This window comes from Dreissena polymorpha, chromosome 4 (genome assembly GCF_020536995.1).
Source record: "Dreissena polymorpha isolate Duluth1 chromosome 4, UMN_Dpol_1.0, whole genome shotgun sequence".
In the NCBI taxonomy this organism is placed as follows: domain Eukaryota; kingdom Metazoa; phylum Mollusca; class Bivalvia; order Myida; family Dreissenidae; genus Dreissena; species Dreissena polymorpha.
In genome coordinates this window covers 75312016-75336987 of record NC_068358.1, presented here as the reverse complement: position 1 = coordinate 75336987, position 24972 = coordinate 75312016, and the positions used below count along the sequence as shown (strand labels likewise).

General features: G+C 36.1%; 1 protein-coding gene across 3 annotated transcripts in view; it reads right to left on the bottom strand.

Annotated features, from left to right (window-relative positions):
• Positions 1-24972, bottom strand: part of LOC127880308 (restin homolog) — a 105150-nt gene that overhangs the window by 73279 nt on the left and 6899 nt on the right. For 2 of the 3 annotated variants that reach the window (XM_052427670.1, XM_052427671.1), the window contains exons 6-19: positions 21435-21515; positions 20509-20675; positions 19957-20088; positions 18291-18383; positions 17602-17653; positions 16502-16714; positions 14866-15074; positions 13517-13666; positions 11003-11133; positions 10552-10726; positions 8923-9072; positions 8559-8660; positions 6357-6465; positions 1076-1188 (exon numbers count right to left, since the gene is read on the bottom strand). In XM_052427670.1, coding sequence (XP_052283630.1) covers positions 1076-1188; positions 6357-6465; positions 8559-8660; positions 8923-9072; positions 10552-10726; positions 11003-11133; positions 13517-13666; positions 14866-15074; positions 16502-16714; positions 17602-17653; positions 18291-18383; positions 19957-20088; positions 20509-20675; positions 21435-21515 — 1877 coding nt within the window. The remainder of the gene's footprint in view (positions 1-1075; positions 1189-6356; positions 6466-8558; positions 8661-8922; positions 9073-10551; positions 10727-11002; positions 11134-13516; positions 13667-14865; positions 15075-16501; positions 16715-17601; positions 17654-18290; positions 18384-19956; positions 20089-20508; positions 20676-21434; positions 21516-24972) is intronic. The other variant, XM_052427672.1, reaches the window with a different exon arrangement.

The following is a 24972-nucleotide window of genomic DNA, read 5'->3' as shown; positions in this document are numbered from 1 at the left end:
TTAAAATATATATTAGAGTAAAAGGCATGTCAACAAAAATAAAGATATAATAATGTTTTATTGTTTACATATTTGTCTGTTTAAAACTCAAAGGTGTGGTTTGGAAACAACTATGGGAGAATATACACATACTTGCAATTTTGGAAACAACTAATGGGAGACAAGGGACAAAATTGTCACAAAACCAGGTTTTCATTGTGAAAAAAAAATCTGATAAAGGGAGAAAACTCAAACTGAACTTTTGAAATGACCAAAAAAAATTAACCCCCTTTGTAATTTTTTTTTTTTTTTTAAATCTATTTTTAGTCGTGGCGACCTTGACATTGGAGATATTGACGTGATTCTTTCGTGGGACACACCGTCCCATGATGGTGAACAAATGTGCCAAATGATTTTAAAATCTCACAATGAATGACATAGTTATGGCCAGGACAAGCTCATTTATGGCCATTTTTGACCTTTGAACTCAAAGTGTGACCTTGACCTTGGAGATATCGACGTAATTATTTCGCGCGACACACCGTCCAATGATGGTGAACAAATGTGCCAAATGATTTTAAAATCTGACGATGAACGACATAGTTATGGCTCGGACAAGCTCATTTATGGCCATTTTTGACCTTTGAACTCAAAGTGTGACCTTGACCTTGGAGATATCGACGTAATTATTTCGCGCGACACACCGTCCAATGATGGTGAACAAATGTGCCAAATGATTTTAAAATCTGACAATGAACGACATAGTTATGGCCCGGACAAGCTTATTCCGCCAGCCCGCCAGCCAGCCAGCCAGCCCGCCAGCCAGCCCGCCCGCATTCGCCAATCTAATAACCAGTTTTTTCCTTCGGAAAACCTGGTTAAAAATACCTCGAAGGGTTCACAAAAACTCTTCTTTTTCTTAATTCTAGCAAAGGTAAGATCTTTTACTTTTTTATAAAGATCAATGCATGTAAAGAACAGTGTCTTTCATCAATATATCCAGCAAAGTTAAGAACAATTTTTAAACTATCTTGGTACTGAAATGTAGGAAATATGCTGAAATGAGAAATCACACCCGTCACAAACTTCATGTTACCTTGACTTTCTCTCTCAAGAGGAGTCTCTCTGATTTCAGAGCCTCGTTCTCTGCCTCCAGGTCAGCAATCTTGTTGTCAAGGGTAGCCATAGCATCGTCATCGGCAACCGTGCCTGCATGAGAGCAATGTACAAGATTAATATTAATAGGTCATAGTCCTTCAAAAGTTTAAGTCTGGGTCTCCAAAACTTTGGTAGGAAAAAACATGTAATCTGCAGGTGAAAACAACACTGTACCAAAGGTTGTTTCATTTAGATAATTTTCGTTGATATGGTATGTGATTTTAGAAAGATTTAAAAATATGTCCGCATGCTTTGTATCTTCTAAATAATGTTGTTATTGTTGTTGTGTTTTTTCCCCCAATATTTAGCAAATTCTGAAGAACATCTATTACATACACATGTTAGTAGCTTAAGCACCCGTAGGCATTGCAAATCCAATTTCGAAAATGTGTACCAAGTACCTGTATGTAATACAGATCAAATAAAACAGGAAGGATTTTAATGATATACATTTAGTTTAAACATATTTATTTCTTATGGCATGTACAATATATACAGATGTTACACAATATAAGCAGAAAAGGATTGAAACGAAAGAAGCAAGTTCTTATATAGTTTCTCTCCTTAGAATTAATATTTACACATGGAAGTGGCAGTGTTTATAGACTACACATTTCATGATATATGCCAGTAGTAACAAGACGGGATATAAACATTATAAAAAAAGTGAGGTGATCATGGTTGGATGAAGGATTTTGGTTGTGGGTCAATGTCAAATAAATGCAACGTCGAGTCGGGATCGGATTGTTATAAGAAACGCTTAGATTTGGTGATGTATTGTTGGACACAAAGAAAGATAGTAGAGTTATCATCATTGTTTAGGGATGTATTGCCAAAGAGGAGCGTATCAAGGTCTACAGGACTTATAATTACTAAGACATTGTTCATTAACTTTGTCCGTATTACGCTATAATAAGAACATGTGAAGAAGAAGTGGAAGTTAGACTCAATATCTCCACAGCGACAAAGAGGAGAATCAATAATATTTTTAGGGTAAAGGTGCTCATTAAGGGAACTGGATTTGGTCCTTAATCGCGTGTGAATGACTTGAGAATGACGTTTACCTATGTAATAGTACGATTGTGTTATAACTTTATTCCTGTTAAGTTTAGATTTAAATGCATTCAACGATTCACAATTTTAACATCATCTGGTAGGTTATTCCATTTTCCAGTGACTGCGGGTACGAATGAATTGTAGTAAAGGGTTGTTCTAGATTCGGAAGTACGTAAGTCATTAGCATTGCGAAGATTATACCTAGCAACAGATCCAACATGTTGGGGTACAAGGTCGGATAAATACTGTGGGGTAATCGAATTTTGCATTTTGTAGAATAATGTTAATTTATGTTTGTCACGGCGGTCCTGAAGTGGTTCCCAGTTAATTTCCTTATGCAGGTCAGTTAATGAAACTAGTTTAGACGATCCACAAGCGATTCGCGCTGCTTCATTTTAAATTTTATCAGTTTTGTTTTTTTCCGCTTGGATGCAATTGTCCCATATCACATCTGAATATTCGATAAGAGGTCGAATCAACGATATGTAAATTATTTCAAGAGATTTCCAATCAAGTGTGAACCTTAGTTTTCGCATAATATTAATTCGATTCCATGCTTTTTCTGTTATGTATTTAATATGGATGTTCCATTTATAGTCTTTAGAGAGGAAAACCCCTAGGTGTTTGTGGGAACCAACCTCTGGTATTTGTTTAGACATCATTGTAAAAGTACATTGATTCGGATGTTGCTTTCTGGAGGTTAGGGATTCAGATTTTGAGGGATAAAATAATACATGCCAGTCTAACGCCCATTTAATGATATACATTTATCTCATGAGTATTAACAATTATACATGTAAGAAAGCTAAATTCATCTGACATTGAACAACTTACACATACATCATCCCCATAACCAGCTGCAACTTGTCCATAATGGTTTGAATTGGCAAATTTTTATTTGAGCCTCGCACAGCTTAATCAGGGACTACACTTTCTGCTTTTATTGAATTCTTTGCTCATAAGAAGTCCCTTCTTAATGAACATCTGTCTAGGCAGGAAGTGTTGTCACTGATAAGCCTATGCAGATTACTTGTTCAATGTTTTTCATTGTTCATTACAAAGTTGTGCCAATGACAAAATTTGTAACAACATGGCAGTCAAAATACAGTTATAAACACCTTTCTTTCTCTTCTGGCTTACTAAATGTATGTCACTGCTGGTTGACCCATGAGTAAATACTAAGCATAAACTAAGTATACAATATTGGGCATTTCAACAAAGTTCTCAGTGTTTCTGTTTTTACATACATAGATTACTTAATCTAAAATATTGTTGTATTTTTACAAAAAATCTTCAATAGTTTTTTTGAAACATCAAATCCATGTACACAATATTGTCTATCTAGTGTGTAATACAACTGCTTAGGCATTTTTATAAAATATATAATTACTACAGAAGATAAATATTTCAATTTTTCCTATTTCAAACAATCTATTTTACAATCAGACTGAATTCAACAAGAGCTGTCAGAGGACAGCGCGCTCGACTATTCGAGTGCTTGACAGTATAACGTAAGCCATCATGGGGAAATTGTTTATATTCAATAATTTATTAGACGATCTTTCAAAAATAAAAATAAAATAAAAAAAATAAAAAAAATTGTGGGGGGGGGGGGGGGGTAGGTATGAGAGGGGGTATAATGTGGTCATTTATAAGACAATCTTTAAAAAATAAAAAAAAAGGAAAAAAATAAAATTTGGGTAGGGGGGGGGGGAGTGAGAGAGGGGTATAATGTGGGGTGTGGTCATTTATTAGATGATGTTTAAAAAAAAAATTGGGGGGGGAGGTTGGTGGGGGGGAGGGATTCTGGGTAGGGGCGTGGGGTATGGTTTGGGTGGAATCCATTGTGGTATTCAGGTAAGTGTTGTTTTGTCAAAGTAATAATAAAATGTGATCATAAATAAAGAAGTTATGGCAATTTAAGCAAAATGTTCAATTATCTAAGTGTAAAATGGGCCATAATTATGTAAAAATGCTTGATACAGTGGTCTGCTCTTGTTTATAGGTTGGGGTCATGTTAGTAAACAAGGATATAGGAAATATTTGGGGTAGTATGCAAACTTTAACATAGATTTATCAATAATATGCATATTCTAAGTATAAAAGGGGCAATAATTATGACAAAATGCTTGATAGAGTTGTCTGCTCTTGGTTATAGGTTGGGGTGATGTTGGTAAACAAGAATGCAAAATATGAAAGCAATATGTCAAGGGACAATGAAAATAATTGGGGTAGTTTGAAAACTTTAACATTTGCTGCATATTCTAAGTGGAAAAGGGGCCATAATTATGACCAAATGCTTGATAGAGTTGTCTGCTCATGTTCATAGGTTGGGTTCATGTTGGTAAACTAGTATGCAAAATATGAAAGCAATATGTCAAGGGACAATGAAAATAATTGGGGTAGTACGAAAACTTTAACATTTGCACGCTAACGCTCACGGAAACACCGACGCCGGGGTGAGTAGAATAGCTCCACTATATATATTTTATATATAATAGTCGAGCTAAAAAAGTGGAGTTCAAATGTAGTTAAACTAGAAATGTGTCACAGACACTGATGCCCCACAACAAATGTTTGGCCAAAGACAAATCCACTATATAAGTTGCGTTCTCAGAAAACTGGGCATAATGCTAGTGCGTAAAGTGTAGTCCGGGATTAGCCTGTGCAGTCCGCACAAGCTAATCAGGGACGACACTTTCATCCTTTATTGGATTTTTGCTAAGAAGAGACTTCATTAAAACGAAAAATGTCATAAAAGCAGAAAGAGTCGTCCCTGATTAGCCTGTGGGGATTGCACATGCTAATCTTGGACATACACTGTATGCACATGCATTATGCCCAGTTTGCTCAGAACACGATCCATATTTTCTACAGTACACAAAAAGGGCCATACTTAAGCAAACACTGATTGCAGCCAAAATTCCTTTCTTCACAATCATATAGACATTGATGTCAATCAACTGTGAAAGTTTGAGCGCAATCCACCCAGTAGTTAAAGAAAAGTTCAAAACAGAAGCTTAAGGACATAACAAAACAAGAGGGCCTGAAAGGCCCAAAGTCGCTCATCTGAGATTCAAAGGAACTGACCTGTTCTGTGCAGCCCAAGATGTCATTAGAACAAAATGTTCTTACCAACTTTCATGACTAGTGAACACCCTGCCAGCCACGTTTTTCAACAGACCAGAAAGATTTTCATACACATCCAAGATATCATTTAACCAAATATACTGACAAAGTTTCATGAAGATTCATAAGTCCATATAAGGAAAAATGCCCCGCCCACTGGTGGCCATGTTTTTCAAGCAACTGGAACCAATTTCCAACTTCTCCAAAATATCATTGGGACAAATCTTTTGACAAAGTTTCATGATGATCGTACAATAAATATGGCTTCTAGAGTGTTAAAAGGGTTTTACTATAGCCATATAAGGAAAAATGCCATGCCCCCTTGGCGGCAATGTTTTTCCACCAACCAGAACCATTTTCAAACTCATCCAAGATATTATTGGGACAAATCTTCTGACCAAGTTTCATGATGATCGGACAATAAATGTGGCCTCTAGAGTGTTAACAAGGTTTTACTAAAGCATGATATATAGCCATATTAGGAAAAATGCCCCATGATGATTGGGCAAAAATTGTGACTTCTAGAGTGTTCACAAGGTTTCTCTATAGCCATATAAGGAATACCGCCCCGCCCCCTGGCAGCCATGTTTTTCAACGGACTGGAACCATTTTTGAACTCAACCAACATATCATTTAGACAAACATTTTGACAAAGTTACATGAAGATAAGGCATCAAATGTGACTTCTACAGTGTTCACAAGGTTTTTCTTTTTTTTGACCTAGTGACCCAGATTCGAACTTAGTTGAGGTATCAATGGGACAAATGTTCTGACCAAATTTCATTAAGATCAGACAATAAATGTGGCCTCTAGAGTGTTAACAAGGCAACATGTTGACGACGCATGATGGACGACGGACAAAAGGCAATCACAAAAGCTCACCATGAGCACGTTGTGCTCAGGTGAGCTAAAAAAGGAGTACATATGGACATGTACCTTGCTTAATGCCTTCCACTTATCAAGTGCATACATATCATGCATAAAGCTCAGAGCCAGGTATTTGCTATTGATCCATTCCCTAGCCAGACTTGTACCTGATTGTCCACTGTCGGCCTGACTCTTAGCAAGGCGCTCATACTGCTTCAGGATCTTCTTCATGTCTCGACGGAGATTACGATTCTCCTCCTTCAGCCTTTCAAGCTCCTGAGAAAATGTTGAAACAAATGATACTCAGTTTGACATATGATCAATATATGACGAGTTTAAAGGATAAAATAATTTGCAATTTGTGTCTTCAAATTTGATTATGGCAACCAAACATTTCCAAATTGACTTGAACACAAACATTAGCTAAGAGATTTGTACACAGACATTAGCTTAAAGACTTGTAGACAGACATTAGCTTAGAAAATTGTACTTAAACATAAGCTTAGAGACTTACACACAGCCATTAGCTTAGAGACTTGTACACATACATTAGCTTGGACACATGTACACAGACATGAGTTTAGAGACTTGTAGACAGACATTAGCTTAGAGACTTGACGACATACATTAGCTTAGAGATTTGTACACAGACATTAGCTAAGAGACTTGTACACAAACATAAGCTTAGAGACATGTAGACACACATTAGCTTAGAGACATGTACACAGACATTAGCTTAGAGACTTGTAGACATACATTAGCTTAGAGATTTGTACACACACATTAGCTTAGAGACTTATAGACACACATTAGCTTAGAGACGTGTACACAGACATTAGCTAAGAGACTAGTAGACAGACATTAGCTTAGAAAATTGTACTTAAACATTAGCTTAAAGACTTGTACACAGACATAAGCTTAGAGACGTGTACACAGACATTAGCTGAGAGACTTGTACACAGACATTAGCTTAGAGACTTGTACACAGACATTAGCTTAGAGACTTGTAGTCACACATTAGCTTTGAGACTTGTACACAGACATTAGCTTAGAGATTTGTAGTCACACATTAGCTTAGAGACGTGTACACACACATTAGCTTAGAGATGTGTACACCAACATTAGCTTAGAGACTTGAACACAGACATTAGCTTGGGGACATGTACACAGACATTAGCATAGAGACTTGTACACAGACATTAGCTTAAAGACTTGTACACATACATTAGCTTATAGATTTTTACACAGATATACGCTTACAGACTTGTACACATACATTAGCCTTAGAGTCTTGTAGACAGTAAAATTAGCTTAGGGACGTGTACACACTCATTAGCTTAGAGACTTGTACACAGACATAAGCGTAGAGACTTTTAAACAAACATTAGCTTAGAACATTGTACTTAAACATTAGCTTAGAGACTTGTACAAAAACATAAGCTAAGAGACTTGTACACAGACAGTACCTTAGAGACTTGTAAACAGACATTAGCTTAGAGATTTGTAAACAGACATTAGCTTTGTGACTTACACACAAACATTAGCTTAGAGACTTACACACAAACATTAGCTTAGAGACTTACACACAAACATTAGCTTAGAGACTTGAACATATACAATAGCTTGGAGACATGTACACAAACATTAGCTTTGAGACTTGTACACAAACATAAGCTTAGAGATTTACACACGCATTAGCTTAGAGACGTGTACACAGACATTAGCTTAGAGACGTGTACACAGACATTAGCTTAGAGATTTGTAAACAGACATTAGCTTGGAAACTTACACACACACATTAGCTTAGAGATTTGTACACAAACATTAGCTTAGAGACATGTACACAGACATTAGCTTAGAGACTTGTACACAAACATTAGCTTATAGATTTGTACACAGACATTTGCTTAAAGACTTACAAACACACATTAGCTTAGAAACTTGTACATATATATTAGCTTAGAGATGTGTACACAGACATTAGTTTAGAAACTTGACACAGACATAAGCTTACAGACTTGTTCATAGACATAAGCTTACAGACTTTAACACAAAAATTAGCCATGTGACCAGCATACAATCATTTGCTATGAAACTGATTTACAAACATTATGCATGTTACTGCCATAAACACATCAGCCATGTGACTGCTAGTTAACAAACATTAGCAAATTGACTTTTACAAAAACAATAGCCAATTAACTTGTACACAAATATAAGCAAAGTGAATTATACTCAAACATCAGACATGTGTTGGGCACACAAACATAAGCAATGTGACTTGCACACAAACATTAGCCATATAAATCAGAACAAGAATTTAAAACAAAACAAAAACAATAGCCATGTGACATGTGCAGAATACCCACCTCCTCTGAGACCGATGATCCAGCCAGCATGCCCACGCCTCCTGTGACTCCCTCTGCCTGCATAGTGGCTATCTTGTGCTCCAACTCGGATATGGTCGTCTTCTACACAGTGTATGTGGGATAGAATACAAACAATGTGCAAATGGTAACAACCAAGCCAAAAAACATGTTTTAGAACTCTATCAATCAAAGATAAAATTGTTCTTTAATTAATTGTTGTTAATAGCCAGTTTAAATGATTTTTTCTTAAAATGATTGTTAATAGCCAGCTAAAATTGTTCCTTTTTAATTGGTAGTTGATTGCCAATTATGAAATAACCAAACATATGACATACATGACTTGAGATGATAGCATGGCACTAACCTGTGTCTGGATGATTGTATTCTGGGTAGATATCTCCGTGCGCAGGGTGGTGATGTGCTCCTGTAGTTTGGTGACCTCTGTCTTCACCGTACCCACCTCAGACTGGTACCTCTCCAGCTCTCTAATCACCTCTGGGTCGGGAACCTTCACCTGGATAATGCAGACATGTATCAGTACCTCGAATTCTGAGCAGGAAACTATTCCTCTTGATAAATAAATGAGGCATACTTTGAGAAACCGGCCTAATGCATGAGCATACAGTATAGTCCTAGATAAGCATGTGCAGTCAGTAAAGGCTGAAACACGGACGACTCTTTTCACATTTTCGGAAAGTTAAGTTTGAATTAAGTCTCTCCTAAAGAAAATAAAGTCTATGTGGAAAGTTTCTACCATGATAAGCAAGTGCTGACTGTATACGCTAAACAGGGACTATACTTAATGTAATTGCATTAAGTCCTGTTTTACCAAAGACCCATTCAAATGTTAAGCAGATACTAAAGCCTTGCTCTTGTACCCAAAATTTGATACAGTCCAAATGCAAAGGGTAATCATATTTTAATCAACACCTTGAATGTTGGACATAAAGTAATTGCGTCTGAAACTAAAATGTTAAAACGGTTTCATGCTAAACTCCTGATACTCCAGTAGGAAAGGTAAACTTTAATTTAAACTAATTAATTCTAGCTCAGTTGTATCAAACGCCTTCTGCTTATCTGTTAAATGTAGACCATAAGGAAAGGTTAAATAAAGTTGAAATTCTTTTCATTTTACATCATTTTCTTCAACTTTTGTTTTCTACACTGTAACAAACAGATTAGCACTGTGAATTATACTCAAACATCAGTCATAAGACTGACATGCAAATATAAATATGTGACTGGTATAAAAACATTAGTCATGTGACAGGTACATTGGTTGTAAGGTTCGTGAATTGGTTGATACACACATTTGTGACCTAGGGAAAGTCATGTGAGATATGTTTGTGGTAACTGTACTGGACACGTGAGGTTTTCTCCGAGGTCTCCAGTTTTTCTCCACAGCACAGTACCACACCAAAAATTAAATATCTTTCAGTAAAAAAGACGTAACAGGAAATTGCAGCCATATATCAAACTTTGTTCCATCTTTAAGGTCTAGTTAATCACTTATGTAGGAGTGCTGGTACACAGTCTGGGTCCACACATAATGCAGCCTTGGGCCCGTAAGGACCACATCAACCTCAAAAACACACATGTGACAGATACAAACACTGGACATGTGACTGATTACCAGCATTTTGTCTCCTGTCGCCTTTTCCTTGGGACACACAAGATTGAAGCATATTTGCATGTTTCAATAGGCATAAACAAATATGTTACGTTGTCACTTACCGTACCGTCATTAATGTGATATGCTAACCATAAACATTTTCTTTTTGTATTTTTAATTTTAATCCATGGATCTATTAAGGCACAAAACAATTTGTTTGTTTTTTTAAAAACAACGTGGAATATCTTAATTGATGTAGGAAATTACTTGCTTATTGCAAAGCTTTTGCTAACATACCAGTCAATGTTTTACTGATTTTATCCATATACACAAAATTGTAAAGAAAATTTTCATAAATGTGAAAACAGTAATTCAGACTACCTGTATAGTGACCACCTCTGGGTCACGGGTGTCGATAGGGGTATGAACCACCTCGGGTACTTCCGGAACCTTCCCACTCTCCACCTGCTTTAGGGTGCTCTCTTTTTTCTCAAGGGAGGTAACCATGTACTCAACCTCGCTGCGGGTTGTGTACATCTCCTTCACACTGTCTGGTCTGAATGCAGCAATGCGAAAAAAGGTTAAATGACAAATAACTGGCTGCCAACCAGAATATAATGACAATATAGGAAAATTGTAGGTGTTTTGTTAAAGAAAAATATAAGACTTTCAAGCACTGTTCAAGAAAACAATAGCCGTCCTTACACAGAGTGCTTGACTATTCTTAGCTTTGATAGTATAATGTGCCTTTTCTGTCAGTCACTTGATATAATGACCACCAATACATTTTCAAAACACATTCCAATCCAATTAAAGCTGATCAAGAACATACTTGTCATCCTCAGAGGGCTTGCGGCCGTTGGATTTCTCAAAGTCTTTCTCCCACTTGGCAATGTCCTTATCTATGGAGGACTTCTCTTTGGCCATCAGCTGACGCTCTTCTGAAGTCTTCTGCAGGGCCACCTATGAACATGTATTACCTTCCATGTCAACTTTTGGAACTATTATAATAAATCTGGGTTTTATTATATCAAAAAGTGGGTATCGTTATCCAGTGTTTAAGGGAAAATACGTAAATAAATGAAGGGAGACCATCTAACATGTACAATTGTACGTAGACAACTGACCAACCCATGGTGTGACTTCCATATACCACCTTCCTTTAGGGGTACAATACTCTATACTTTAGCATTCTAACTTTTAGTGCTGTTAGTATTAATATTATCACCATTTTAACAACATTTAGTATTAAGCATTTTTAATAATTTAACTTTTTATGAGTTTGTATCTGTATTTTTTTATCTATTTCTAATGATGATTACTCATAAATGAAAAAATATTATCAGTCTATATCGCTATTGTTATTTTTCTCCCTGTGGTACAGTGTTCTTTTTTTCAATACGTGAATTGCAATTTTGCCTATCTGGGAACAAATCCCATATTTAACTCCTAATTGTTAAACATTCACCAATGTGAAGAATATAGTAATCATCTAACAGCCATTTTCACACCTACTGGTTCTTAAAAGGTGCAAACAGTATACTAGTGTGCAGTTTAGTTAGGTGGTTGGAATGTTAAAACACAATACAGATACAACAAATCTTAAATCCACCTTAGCCCTGGGTTTTGTTTTACTGTAATTGGTGAAAAGTCTAGCTAAATAGGGACCAAAAAGCGTTTCAGTTTACCAAGGCCTTCTGAATATTGATTTCACGGTTAACTGGGATGACATTTTGCTGCAAAGAAAAAGTGCTGCATTAGAGTGTCTTGGACCTAGACTTGTCAACACATAACACCTGGTTAACTCTTGAGCCTTAATTGATACAAAAATGAAAAAACATTTATAAACAGCTACTTATTCAGATCAATTAAATATTTTAGCTTCATTTAAATTTTACTAACACAACATTTGACCAAGGTTTAATCACATAATTCTTTTTTTACTAAGTTCATGTCCTCACATTTGTGGCAATACTTTTTCAGTTTAAGTTATGCACATCAACAGGCATATTGATATGCCGATACAATTTTACATAATACAGGTCAATAATGCCTTTATTCAGTTTGTTTAAATGGCTGTTAATATTTTTAGAAACTCAACTCTTAGCAATGCCATGCAATCTACAGACATGAATACACAAGCAGTATGCTCAGCCATTTGGAAAAAAGGAAAACCATGCTGTGTTTTGGGCAACTTAAAAATGACTAAAGCATTTGGTGGGGCTTGATTACCGTGAAATCTTGAGCCCTTCCCCAGGACCTCAAAGAACAGAGATACACCAGTGCCTAAAATCCAAATCAGGGTACTTATTCTCCAAAATTTTAAAGTATTATATATTTTCTTCTTGCATTAATTCTTTACATATTGAAAACAAGAAACCGTTGGAGACGGATGATGCTCCCCAAAGTTTTTTTTTGTCACAATATTGCTCTATATATTCAGATAAAAGGAAACGTCGTGAGGGCAAAGAAGTTGGGGGAGACAAGAATTTTTTTATTGACAATTTCAAAGGGCCATAACTCTGTGAAAAATCATCCGACCAGAACCCACTGATAATTATGCACATCTCCTCTTGGTAGTGAAGCTTCCCATAAAGTTTCATTCAATTCCGGTCATCAGTTGCTGAGAAATAGCCCAGACAAAAATTGTGCACAGACGAACACACGGACAGACCAAGCGGCGATTGTATTCTCCCCCCATAATAAATTTTGGGGGAAGCATAAAAATGTAGGACCCATAAAATAACAAGTATCATTGAAAACTATGGATGCTCCCCTTGTTTGACCTTTAGAAAATTTATTAATAATTATTAGCCTCGTTGACCTTGACCCCAGTGACCTAAAACCTCATCAAAAGGTAGAGGTCTATGCAAGGTACCTACATGCCAAATATGTAAGAGATCGGTAAAATATTGAAGGGGCAATGAGAAACAGTTACAAAAAAGTGTGACAGAAAATCGATTATTAGCCTCGGTGACCTTGACCCCAGTGATCGCAAACATCATCAAAAGGTAGAGGTCCATGCAAAGTACCTACATGCCAAATATGTAAGAGATCGGTAAAATATTGAAGGCGCTATGAGAAACTGTAACAAAAATGTGACGGAAGGAAGAAAGGAAGGAAGGAAGGACAAACTGGCAACTATATGCTACCCGAAAATTTTCGGGGAGCATAAAAATATAATTAAACTGATTGCCTATTGCATATCTTTTTTGCACTTGCTTAAAAAAAATCACATTCTACATGATTTTAAATGGAAACACAATTACATTGTCTGGCTTAACTGAGCCCCTCTCCCCCACCCACACACACACACATATACACCCACACAATGTCCTATTTGTACCTGGTTAGCAGCCTTGGTGTCTGAGTCCTTGACCAGCAGAGCCAGGGCCTGGTACTGGTTCTCCAGTGTGAGGTACTTGGCCTGAATACCCGCAGCCTCCTCCAGCCGGCCCTTCAACACCTCATACTTCACCTTCCACTCCTCTCCACTCTGAAACCAAACATCCAAGTTGGTAAAAGGTGTTTGTTTAAGCCTTGTTCTGGGAAAAGATGGGCTCAATACATGTGCGTTCAGTGTCATCCCAGATTAGCCTGTGCAGGCTGCACACGCTAATCAGGGACAACACTTTCTGCCTTCCCTAGATTTAGGATAGAAGAATCCTCTTTTAAACAAAATGCAATTAAAGCGGAGTGTTGTCGCTGATTAGTCAGACTGCACAGGCTAATCTGGGGGGCACTTAACATACATCCAGTTTTCTCAGGACAAGGCTCATTTTTTTAAATGTCACCTCTAAGAATTAAATTTTGACTTATGAGAAAACTTTACGGATTTACTTGTTATTACTATTATTCTATCTAACATGCCCATTACAAAGCAAAAATGAAATGATTTAAATTGATTTGACTAGATCTAGCTGCTTGATTGCTAACTAGCCATATCACAGGAAGAAAATGTGATGCTTTTGTGAGGATGAAAAAAGAACCTTCTTTTTCATATGTTCCATATTAAAATATATGAGCTTCACTCCGGGAAAACAGGGCTTAATGCAAGTGCTTTAAGTGTCATCCCAGATAAGGTATGGCATCTTCCTTTATGGTATTTTCCATACAAAGAAAGTCTTTTCTTAGCAAGAATGCAGTTTAGGCAGAACTTGACGTCCAACATTAGCCTGTGCAAACTGCACAGGCTTATCTGAAATCACACTACATGCACATACATTAAGCTCCATTTTCATAAAGCAAGGCTCACATGAACAATTCTTTAATTATAACGAGTTTGAAGAATTGGAGATTTCCAAACTTACTATAGCTGCTATCTTATTTGTGGTGCCTTGATGTGCATGTCACACACCATGCAATAGGTATCTTTCCTGATAATTACAATTATTAAATTCCAAAGAGAAAGACATCTGAGTATGCAACATTCTAACAGGTAATGATACCAAAACCTTACCTATCATGGGTTTTCATTACTACCCATGAGGAATGTAAATCACTTTTTTTTTACAAAATATTACACAATACACAGCTTCTTTTTGAAGCTTAAGCTAAAATAAACTTAAACTAATCAACTTTATAAGGAAAACATCTGCAGACTTTAAAACATAATAATTAAGCATTGTGAACATTTTTCAAGAAGGAACAACTTGAAGCATTCAAAATACACACATATTTGTACGCCCAACCTACCACATTCTTAACCCCCATCTCAGTCTGTAGGGCTGCAATCTCAGCCAACCATTTTGTCCTCTCCACACCAAATATGGCTCTCTCCTCCTCAAATTTCTCCCGCTCGGCGACGATGTCTGCCCGCTCATCCACGATTTCCTGGCGTTCCTTCTCCATTTGCTTCTTGTTGTCACGGGCAACGGTCAGTGCACCTGCCGCAGCCAGTGCTCCTAAAATGATTAAATCAACGCTATAACTGTTTACCACTCAGATACGAATTTTGACAAATTTGCAGTCCCTAAGAAAATCAAATTAAAGTTAAGACTTTTCTAAATAAATTTAAGTTTAAAAAGCTTCATTTCCACCCTGAGATAACGATAAGCAGCAGAGTTACTTGCAGACTGTTCTTGTTTTATGTTGATTGCATATAGCCATTTTCATTTTGCTCCTGCTAATAATCAAACAAGGCTTTAATTGACTTTCAGAAAGAAGTGCTGTTAACAATAAAGTTTTGCTTTGTTTGGTGTTTAAAATGAGAAGGCATGGTTTTAAATGTAAAAGCAATTGGTCAGTTGGAGGGTACATTATTGGTTGAGAACATATATTGTTATTTATGTAAGCATTTCTATAGAAAATACAGTTATTTTGTTATTTTTACTTGACATGTATATATAAACACTTTCCAAATTAAGATTATTTCAATGTGTAAACAAATACAGGTTAAAATGGTCATTGTTGTATAAATGCACCTTTTTTTGTCAATAACCCACCACTTTGTAAGTTGGCTCATCTGTTTAATGCACTTAAAACTAACTGTTTATGCAATAATAAATCACCTGGACCCAGTTGTTCGAAACCTGGGTAAATTTTAACCCTGGGATAAATGTCGGATAAATTTAACCAAGGGTTAATTTTTTGGTTAAGTGTTGTTGCATCATGTTGGATAAATTTATCCAGCATTTTGTCTGGATAAATTTAACCCTGGAAAAGGTTGATTAAACTTTATCCATGTAAACAAACAAAATGGATAGAATTTGTAATTTTATCGGCAGAAATATCGAAAGATCGACAAAGCGTTCCATGGTTATATACCATGATCGCTTTAACGTTTACAAATGGCAGGTTCAAAATAATTTGTTTTCTTTACACTCATGATCGCGTTAAAGTTTAATTATACACGTTTTCATTCGCGATTTATTTACAGAATCACGACAAATGTCAAATACAATACAAAAATACATAGTTGTTTCATTGATGTATAAAAATATAATGGATTGAATATAACTGATTTAATATTAACAATTTTATAATATTATTAAATATATTTCCCAGAATATGCTGTCCTATTTATAGCTTGACGACATGTCGGCCATTTTTTGCTTTTACAATGGATTATGGGATATGTGTATAAGTTAACCAGTGGATAAATTTAACCAACATGGATAGTTTATCCAGCCTGGGTAAATATTTCCAGCAACGCATTTATCCAGCCTGGTTAGTTACCCAGCTTGGATAACTTTAAGGTTAGCGCTAACCAAGGGGATAAAATAACCTAGTGTACAAACAACTGGGTCCTAGTGGAAAAGGTTAATGTTAGTATCTTAAGTGGAAATTTAAATTATTTAGCATTTTTGCCCAGTTGTTCCACCCATCTAACCTCCACTGAATCCTGCCCCCGATGCAGCAGCCATCTGCTTTGACTCAACCACAGCGACCTCCTTCTTCCCCTGGGTGGGCGCGGCCTCAATAGTGCGGGACAGAGGCCCCTGATTGGTCAGCTGGTGGCGCAGGCTGGCCACTGTGGCCTTCTCACTTTCCAGCATGTCCTGAAGCACCTTGCGCTCCTCCTCCCAGGCGCTGGGTACCGCTGCTACAACACATGGCATAGTAGTGATTGAGCCTGGGTCTGGGAAAACTGGGAATTATGCATGTGCCTAAGGCTAACCAGGGAAACACTTAACGCCTAAACTGGATTTTCATTTTTTAAAGACTTTCTAAAGACAATTAAAGTGGACAGTGTCCTCCCTGATTAGCCTGTGCAGATTGCATAGGCTAACCTAGGATAACACTTTACGCACATACACAAAGTCCAGTATTCTTTGGTTTTGCACAATAATTGAACGACTAAATGTAAATGCACACAAAATAAATGTTCAAACTCTGTCGGAGAACTACTGTTTGTACCTGCAATAATCTCAGGTCATTTAAATTGCAAATAAAGGGTGTACAGCTCTATGTCAATTATTTTGTCATCTGATTTGTAATATTTGTGGTATTTGAGCATAAATCTCAATTGGAGACTTAATTGCATGTATTGACTTATGAAACAAGACCTTTGTCACAAACATTAGTATTACCCTGCACCACTTTATCTTCTATGTTTAAGGGCAATAGCTCAAAAATAAATGGAACATTGGATATTAAAAATATGTCTCCCATATCTACACTTCCAGGTGATGGCATATGACATTCAAACTTAAATGCTTGAGATATGTGGATGTTGTTTTCTCAACAAACTTATAAAATTGTATGTTCCAATATTTGTTTATATTATATAATTGGGCATAACAGTTCATATAATAGTTCATAAAATAATTATAATTGTTGGATCCACAAACTTATAACATTTCATACACACTGACCAATGGACTGACAAATAGACCGACAGAGTGACAAAGTAACTTGAATTAATCCCCTCTCAAACACCATTTGATGGGGGAATAAATAGTTCAAAAGGTGAACCACAACCTCACTTACCCACAGCCACTGCTGATGTTTGAGCCCCTGTCAATTTCTGGGATAACTCAACCTGTAATACAGGAAAGAACATCATACTTTGTGATGCATAGACATTTCTAAAAGGAGTTTTCTATCTGTTATTTATTTTATTTTTGTAACTATAATAAGCTCATATGTGCTGTATGTTAAATAAATAAGTCAAGAAAGTAACAATAAGTACAGTTGAAGCATAACACTACAAATCTGTACACAGGCTCGTAGTTATAATTAATGAATTAATTTAATGTACGAGTCACAAATTTCACATTCATAGAATTCTAAACATAAGGCTTCTGTTCAGGAATGCAAATTCCAGGGGGCCCATGCAGGTTTATGAAAATCAAAGTCTTTTTCTCCGGGACAACTTTTGAGTGTAGATGAAGGATCATATGAGCCGCGTTCTGAGAAAACTGGGCTTTTTGCATGTGCATAAAGTGTCAACCCAGATTAGCCTATGCAGTCTGCACAGGCTAATCAGGGACGACACTTTCCGCCTAAATTGGATTTTTCCTAAGAAGAGACTTCATTTAAATGAAAAATGTCAAAAAAGCGGAAAGTGTCGTCTCTGATTAGTCTGTGCGGACTGCACAGGCTAATCTGGGACGACACTTTTCGCACATGCATTATGCCCAGTTTTCTCAGAACGCGACTCATTCCTATAAGCCTACCTTTTCTCTCTCCAGCCTCTCTATCTCTGTCTTACTGTGCACCAACAGTATCTTCTTTTCCCTTAGCAACCGATTGTTCCTCTCCGCTAGACTCTGTGGATTGATATTTTGCATTGCACATGATAAGTTCCATTTTTCATTTAAATAGTTGTTATAACCAGAAATCATAAGTATATGTATAATATCATGAGACACTTTCTTACTGATCAATCAAGATGGAGCTTCTTTTTATTAATACTTCCATAAAATGTGAGAAATTGATTATCTTGGACATAAAATCCTCCTAAAATAGTAATAGTTTTATATCATGCATCCTAATGGTTCTGATTGGTATTTCCTAACTCAAGATGAAGCCACATTTATCTCTTATAAATAGTTAATGTTAACAGAATCCATCTGATAAAAATAACAATGACAGATACTTGCATACTCTTTTCTGGGCCTTTAAATTTAAGCACTACAAATATGAAAGCAAAAGTAAACTAAAAGCTAAATTCACTACCTAATATCAAATTGTAACGATTCACGTAGGATTTATTTTTACACTCATATTTTTGTTTTACTATTCTTACCCCAGCATTTGCATAATGGCACAAATAATCTTAGCTATACTGTATTAAGTGATGTCATCTTAATCACCTCTGAGACACCAATACATGTAAACATAAACAAAATGTCTTTACTAACCATTACTTACCTAATATGGACAAATAAAAGTCACCATATACAGTGTGTATCTTGTTTGAGCCATTGAGAAACAATTAATCAACAAGCAAATTTGTTGAATTGATATCCCCCGCCAAATAAATTTTACTTATGCATGGGTGTAGAACTAAAAGAAAAGAAAGTGAAGGGTTGTACCTGATAATTGAGAACAATTACATCAGGACATTTTGAGAATCCATTTTAGTATGGTAGAATCCTTATCAAATAAGGCATATTTAATTAAAATGTGTGATTTTGATCTTTGTGTGTGACTTTGACCACGACCCTAGCAACCTAGGTCTTATATTTGACACTCAGCTAGACAATGGAGAACAATTGTGGACAGTTATTACAGAATCCCTTGATGCTTAGTAAAGGAATGACTAATTAATGAATAATTCATCAAATTTGTGACTTTTGAACTCAATGTGAGACCTTGACTTTAGCCCCTAGGATTATGGGTGTGGAATGTGAATCACCCTTAGATAATTGGGAACAACTATGGCAAGTTTCATGGCTCTGGCTCATGTGTTAATGGAGATAAATCTCTAAGCTTATATTAAAAAGCATTTTTTCAAGATACAAATGGCCATAACTCTGTAATTAACAGATGGTGTAAAATGCCATTTGGCATGCATCATCATCTTATCCATTTATATACTCATACCAAGTTTCAATGAAATCCGCCAAAGCACTTCCAAGATATGGCTCGGGACACAAAAGTGAGCATTTTTTCAAGATGCAAAGGGCCATAACTCTGTTATTAACAGATGGTGTACAATACCATTTGGCGTGCATCATCCTCTTATCCATAAATATACTCATACCCAGTTTCAATGAAATCCGCCAAAACACTTCCAAGATATGGCTCCGGAAACAAAAGTGCCGGAGGGACAGACAACGCCAAAACAATATCCCAATAATTAGCAATGAATTACTCTACAATGTGAGAAAAACATACTGTGAGCATTTCGTTCCAGTATTTCTCCTTCTTGTCCAACTCGACCTGATGAGCATCGATCACTTGACGGAAACACTTACGCTTCTTGGAATACTCTTCACGAATGCACAGAACAAACATGTTGAACTGCTCCTGTATAACATAAAACACAAACACCATATGATCCATTTGTCCATTAGATGAGTTAGATCTTAAAAGAATGGCAGAATTATTTTTGTAAAGAAAGCATTTCAGCAAGTATTGTTTATGGACATTTGAAGTGCAAACAACTGTATATTTTTGTATTACAGAAACCTCTTGTCATGTAAATTCATCATGAAGCGAATTCACAATAAGATCCTTGTCAGTTAAAGTCCACTTTCAGGAAAGTCATAAATAGTAATAATTTCTAACTGAATTGAAGTTTTAAAGCTTGCATTTCAAACCATAAGATACTCATGAACAAAACCCTGAACAGACTGCGAGTAACTTGCAGTCTGCTCTGGTTTTCTGCTGGTTGCATACAGCCATTTTCCCTTTGTTTCAGAGCAAGAAAGGGTAAAAATGCCTGACCTGAGTCTCAGTCTCGATGCTGCTGTACTGCTCCTGTATGTTCTCCACAATGATGATGTGGCTAGACTTCATAGCCTTCATGTCCTCCATCACCTTGGCGATGCAGTTGCGCGCGTACAGGTAAGGAACATAGGCATGCTTCTCTGGGCTGTCCTCCTCCACTTCCACTGAAAATATCACCATAGCTGTTTGATTGTTTGTTTACTTAAAATTTTTGCTATATTAAATTGTAACACGCCAGCAAGTTTAAGCAAATGTTAACAATAATTAAGTTATAACGCCCGCAATGTAATATAATCCCGCTTTTCCTGGGTTATCTAGTTTACCAGTACTAAGTACACATGGTTATGCCAGCAACTGACTACAACACTGTCCTTATGAGTCAAACCTACAGGGGAGAAATTATTTGGGTCATGTTCTGAGAAAACTGGGCATAATGCATGTGCGTAAAGTGTCATCCCAGATGAGCCTGTGCAGTCTGCACAGGCTAATCAGGGACGACACTTTCCGCTTTTATTTCATTTTTTGTTTAAATGAAGTCTCATCTTAGCAAAAATCCAATTTAGGCGGAAAGTGTCGTCCCTAATTAGCCTGTGCAAACTGCACAGGCTAATCTGGGACGACGATTTACGCACATGCTTTTGCCCAGTTTTCTAAAAACACGACTCATTTAATGCCCAGTCTGCACACAAGTTAAGTGGCTGGTCCAGGAATGAAACCCTTGATTATGTGATGTGATATGTCAATGTTAGTATGCATTAGAAAAGCAATCAGCTTCCTATCTTGTATAAGTAAGCATGCAATACATCATGAAGCATCCCAATAGTTTCTAATTTGTGTTAACAACATCTTACATCTATAATGTGAAACAAATTTACCGTAAATGTAACTCCATGGATCTTATGTTTACCTCCATGTCTACCTACCTTTGTTGCTTTCCTGTCCCGAAGCATCCTTTAAGCTAACTAGAGACGATGATTTACTGGCGGAAGCAGACCTAGAGTGAGCTGTTAATTGCAGAAAAGCTACAATTAGTAAGGTTACAACACACTAACAATTTCTTTAGGCTCACAGAAATGCCTACCGGGTATATAGAGAAAGCATCTATAAGTTAACAAACAAAAGAATTCAATGAATGTTCAGGGATATGTGTTGAAATATTTAGTTTTAATTAACACAACTACAACAGTTAAAGCAGGTATCAATTAATTGAAGAAAGTAGCTTTAACAATGCATCAAAAGTTAAGTAAACTTATTTCAAGAACAAGCATGTAAATGGACAACCTTCCAAAATTAATGCATGCAACTATGTACATGCTATTAATAATTTGTCTAAGTACACAAGATACATGTAAGTAATATCATTCTGATTATTTTCTTTGAATATATGAATGTGTAAACACCATAAATTGCTTTCATAATATTCCTATAAAGACTAGAATCTTCAATACAAAAAATGGAGTGCCTAAGGGTAAGAATTGCGTGAGCAGAGTAGTAAAATGGGGCCTCTGATTTCACAATTATAAAGTTCTGGTTCACAAACTTATGTCTCAACTTAAAGAGGCATATTGAAAGTACTGCAAAATCACTAATTTTGTCAGCGGTTTAAATTTGTAAATGTCATGCTCCCACAATTGCACTAATTGATGGCATCACAAACATTTCGTGATTTTATTATTTCTAAGATCCACATTCTAAACATTGCTAGAAGCATGACATTATTGACAGTTTGTTTTCAGATGCTGTCATATTGAGTAAAAAATATGCAGGAGTGCAGTTTAACGAAATCAGATCAAGATAAGACAAGGTCTCAAGGTGCAGTTTAGCGAAATCAGATCAAGATAAGACAATGTCTCAAGTCAGATCAAGATAAGACAATGTCTCAAGTCAGATCAAGATAAGACAATGTCTCAAGTCAGATCAAGATAAGACAATGTCTCAAGGTGCAGTTTAGCGAAATCAGATCAAGATAAGACAATGTCTCAAGTCAGATCAAGATAAGACAATGTCTCAAGTCAGATCAAGATAAGACAATGTCTCAAGTCAGATCAAGATAAGACAAGGTCTCAAGGTGCAGTTTAGCGAAATCAGATCAAGATAAGACAATGTCTCAAGTCAGATCAAGATAAGACAATGTCTCAAGTCAGATCAAGATAAGACAATGTCTCAAGTCAGATCAAGATAAGACAAGGTCTCAAATCAGATCAAGATAAGACAAGGTCTCAAGTCAGATCAAGATAAGACAAGGTCTCAAGTCAGATCAAGATAAGACAAGGTCTCAAGTCAGATCAAGATAAGACAAGGTCTCAAGTCAGATCAAGATAAGACAAGGTCTCAAGTCAGATCAAGATAAGACAAGGTCTCAAGTCAGATCAAGATAAGACAAGGTCTCAAGTCAGATCAAGATAAGACAAGGTCTCAAGTCAGATCAAGATAAGACAATGTCTCAAGTGATTTGTCATATTTTACTTCTGACCTTAAATGTTGACTTTGATCTTCAACATAATTACATAGCTATCATGTGAGCCACTCATTATGTTTATAACAATGGAAAAAGTTATTTCTAAATCATTGCTCAAGCATATGTTATGACCTTTGACCTTTAGTTGTGATGTAAGAAACTATCATCATGCTCAGGGCTTTTTTTTCTTCTTTGGGACCCGCCGAAAATGGGCCCTTTCCTCTCAGATTTTTTTTCCCCTCAGCAGGTAAATTTTCCCCCATACTTCATTTTTTTCCCCCCCAAAAAAAAAAAAATATTATTTTTTTTTAACTTTAAATACATAAGTTAACCTGATCCAATATAACATATTGCATAATTAAATTATCTGTTGCCTTGATTTTGTTTTAAAAACAGCAAAATATGTTGAATTGATTATTTAAGACTTTCCTTATTTTCCCCAAAATCCGGCGTTTCGCGTGATTTTTTCCCCAAAAATCCGGCATTTTGCGCGATTTTTTTCCCCTCAAAAAAGGCCAGGCCCTTTCCCCAAAATCAGATAAAAACCCCTGATGCTGATCTGTTTGCAACAGTATATGAAATTTCATCAAATCCGGACAAAGATATGCTCCTGGCAAATTTTTAAAGTACTAATTCTCTAAATTTGATCTTAAATTTGTTTCATGTATCTTGGGCCTAAGGACCTGCTTTTTACATAGGACACTACAGCGCATCATGAAGATCACTTCTAAAGTAAATGAAAACAACTTAATTTGTCATTTGACCTTTAATTGTGACCTTGAACTTGGAACTTGGTATATGGTTCTAACACATGACATTCCAATTCATTGTGTTGATCACTGCTGCAAAGTTCTTTCAAAATAAATCCATGCTGTTGAAAATACCTTCATTTGACATTGACTTTTACCTTGACCTTGGGTCTAGGGACCTGGTTCTTGCGCATAACACTCTGTCTTATCATGCTGCCAAGTGTCAAGTACATACATGTAGTCTCGAAATTTGACCTTTGACATTGAACTCTGACATTGAGCTTTGTCCAAATGACATGGTTCTTATGTGCACCAAACTGACTTTCCATATTTTCACTTCTGGGAAAATTTTATGAAAATCAATCCATGAAGTTGAAAATTCCTGAACATGAATTAAAAAAGTGGCCTTAGACACAATTTGATAGTTATAAAAATCACATTATGTGTTCAGAATTCATTTAAGCATTTATACAAAAAGGTATTTTATATAATATAATTGCTGTTCATATGCCCCTTAGAAATATTGCCTACTGAGAAGCTTTCAAAAGCTGGACATTGCTTTCCATTTGTTGAATGTTTGAGATTAGGACTAAGACTAATTGTAAGAATTAGGTATTTAGTCATTCTGCATAATCAGTGTTATATATCTGATTATTTTATTTTTATTTTTAGACAAATAGAATTCCACTAATATTATATAATTCAACAAGAGCACCGCATAACGGGTGCCACGCTCGGCTGCAAAAGCTTGTCAGAATTTTTTTTTTTTTTTAGAGGTCACAGTGACCTTGACCTTTGACCTAGTGACCCAACAAGAGATGTGTTCGTCAGAAACACAATGCCCCTACTGCGCCACTTTGAAATAAAATTTAAAAATAAGAGATCATAGCCAGAGTTCATCATGTGTCTATGGACATAAGTCCACAGGTATGTTATGAACACTACTATTAACAACTAAGCACATGAAAGGAATGATATTTATATCATTTAAAAAAAAACTTTGACAAATCAATCATTTGAGTTATAAATAATCAAAATAATCAAAATAATAAATCTGTACAGTAACTGTGAAAAGAACTTCAATTCTTGGTAAGGAAATATATAATATGAGATTTATAATTATATAAATTATTTCCCTTGAAAATAATTGTCTCTATAAAAATCTCTATTTTTAGTAGCAAATAATTAAAAGCCACTACCGTGACTGTAGATTCACCACTCAAAATGTGCAGCTCCATGAGATACACATGCATG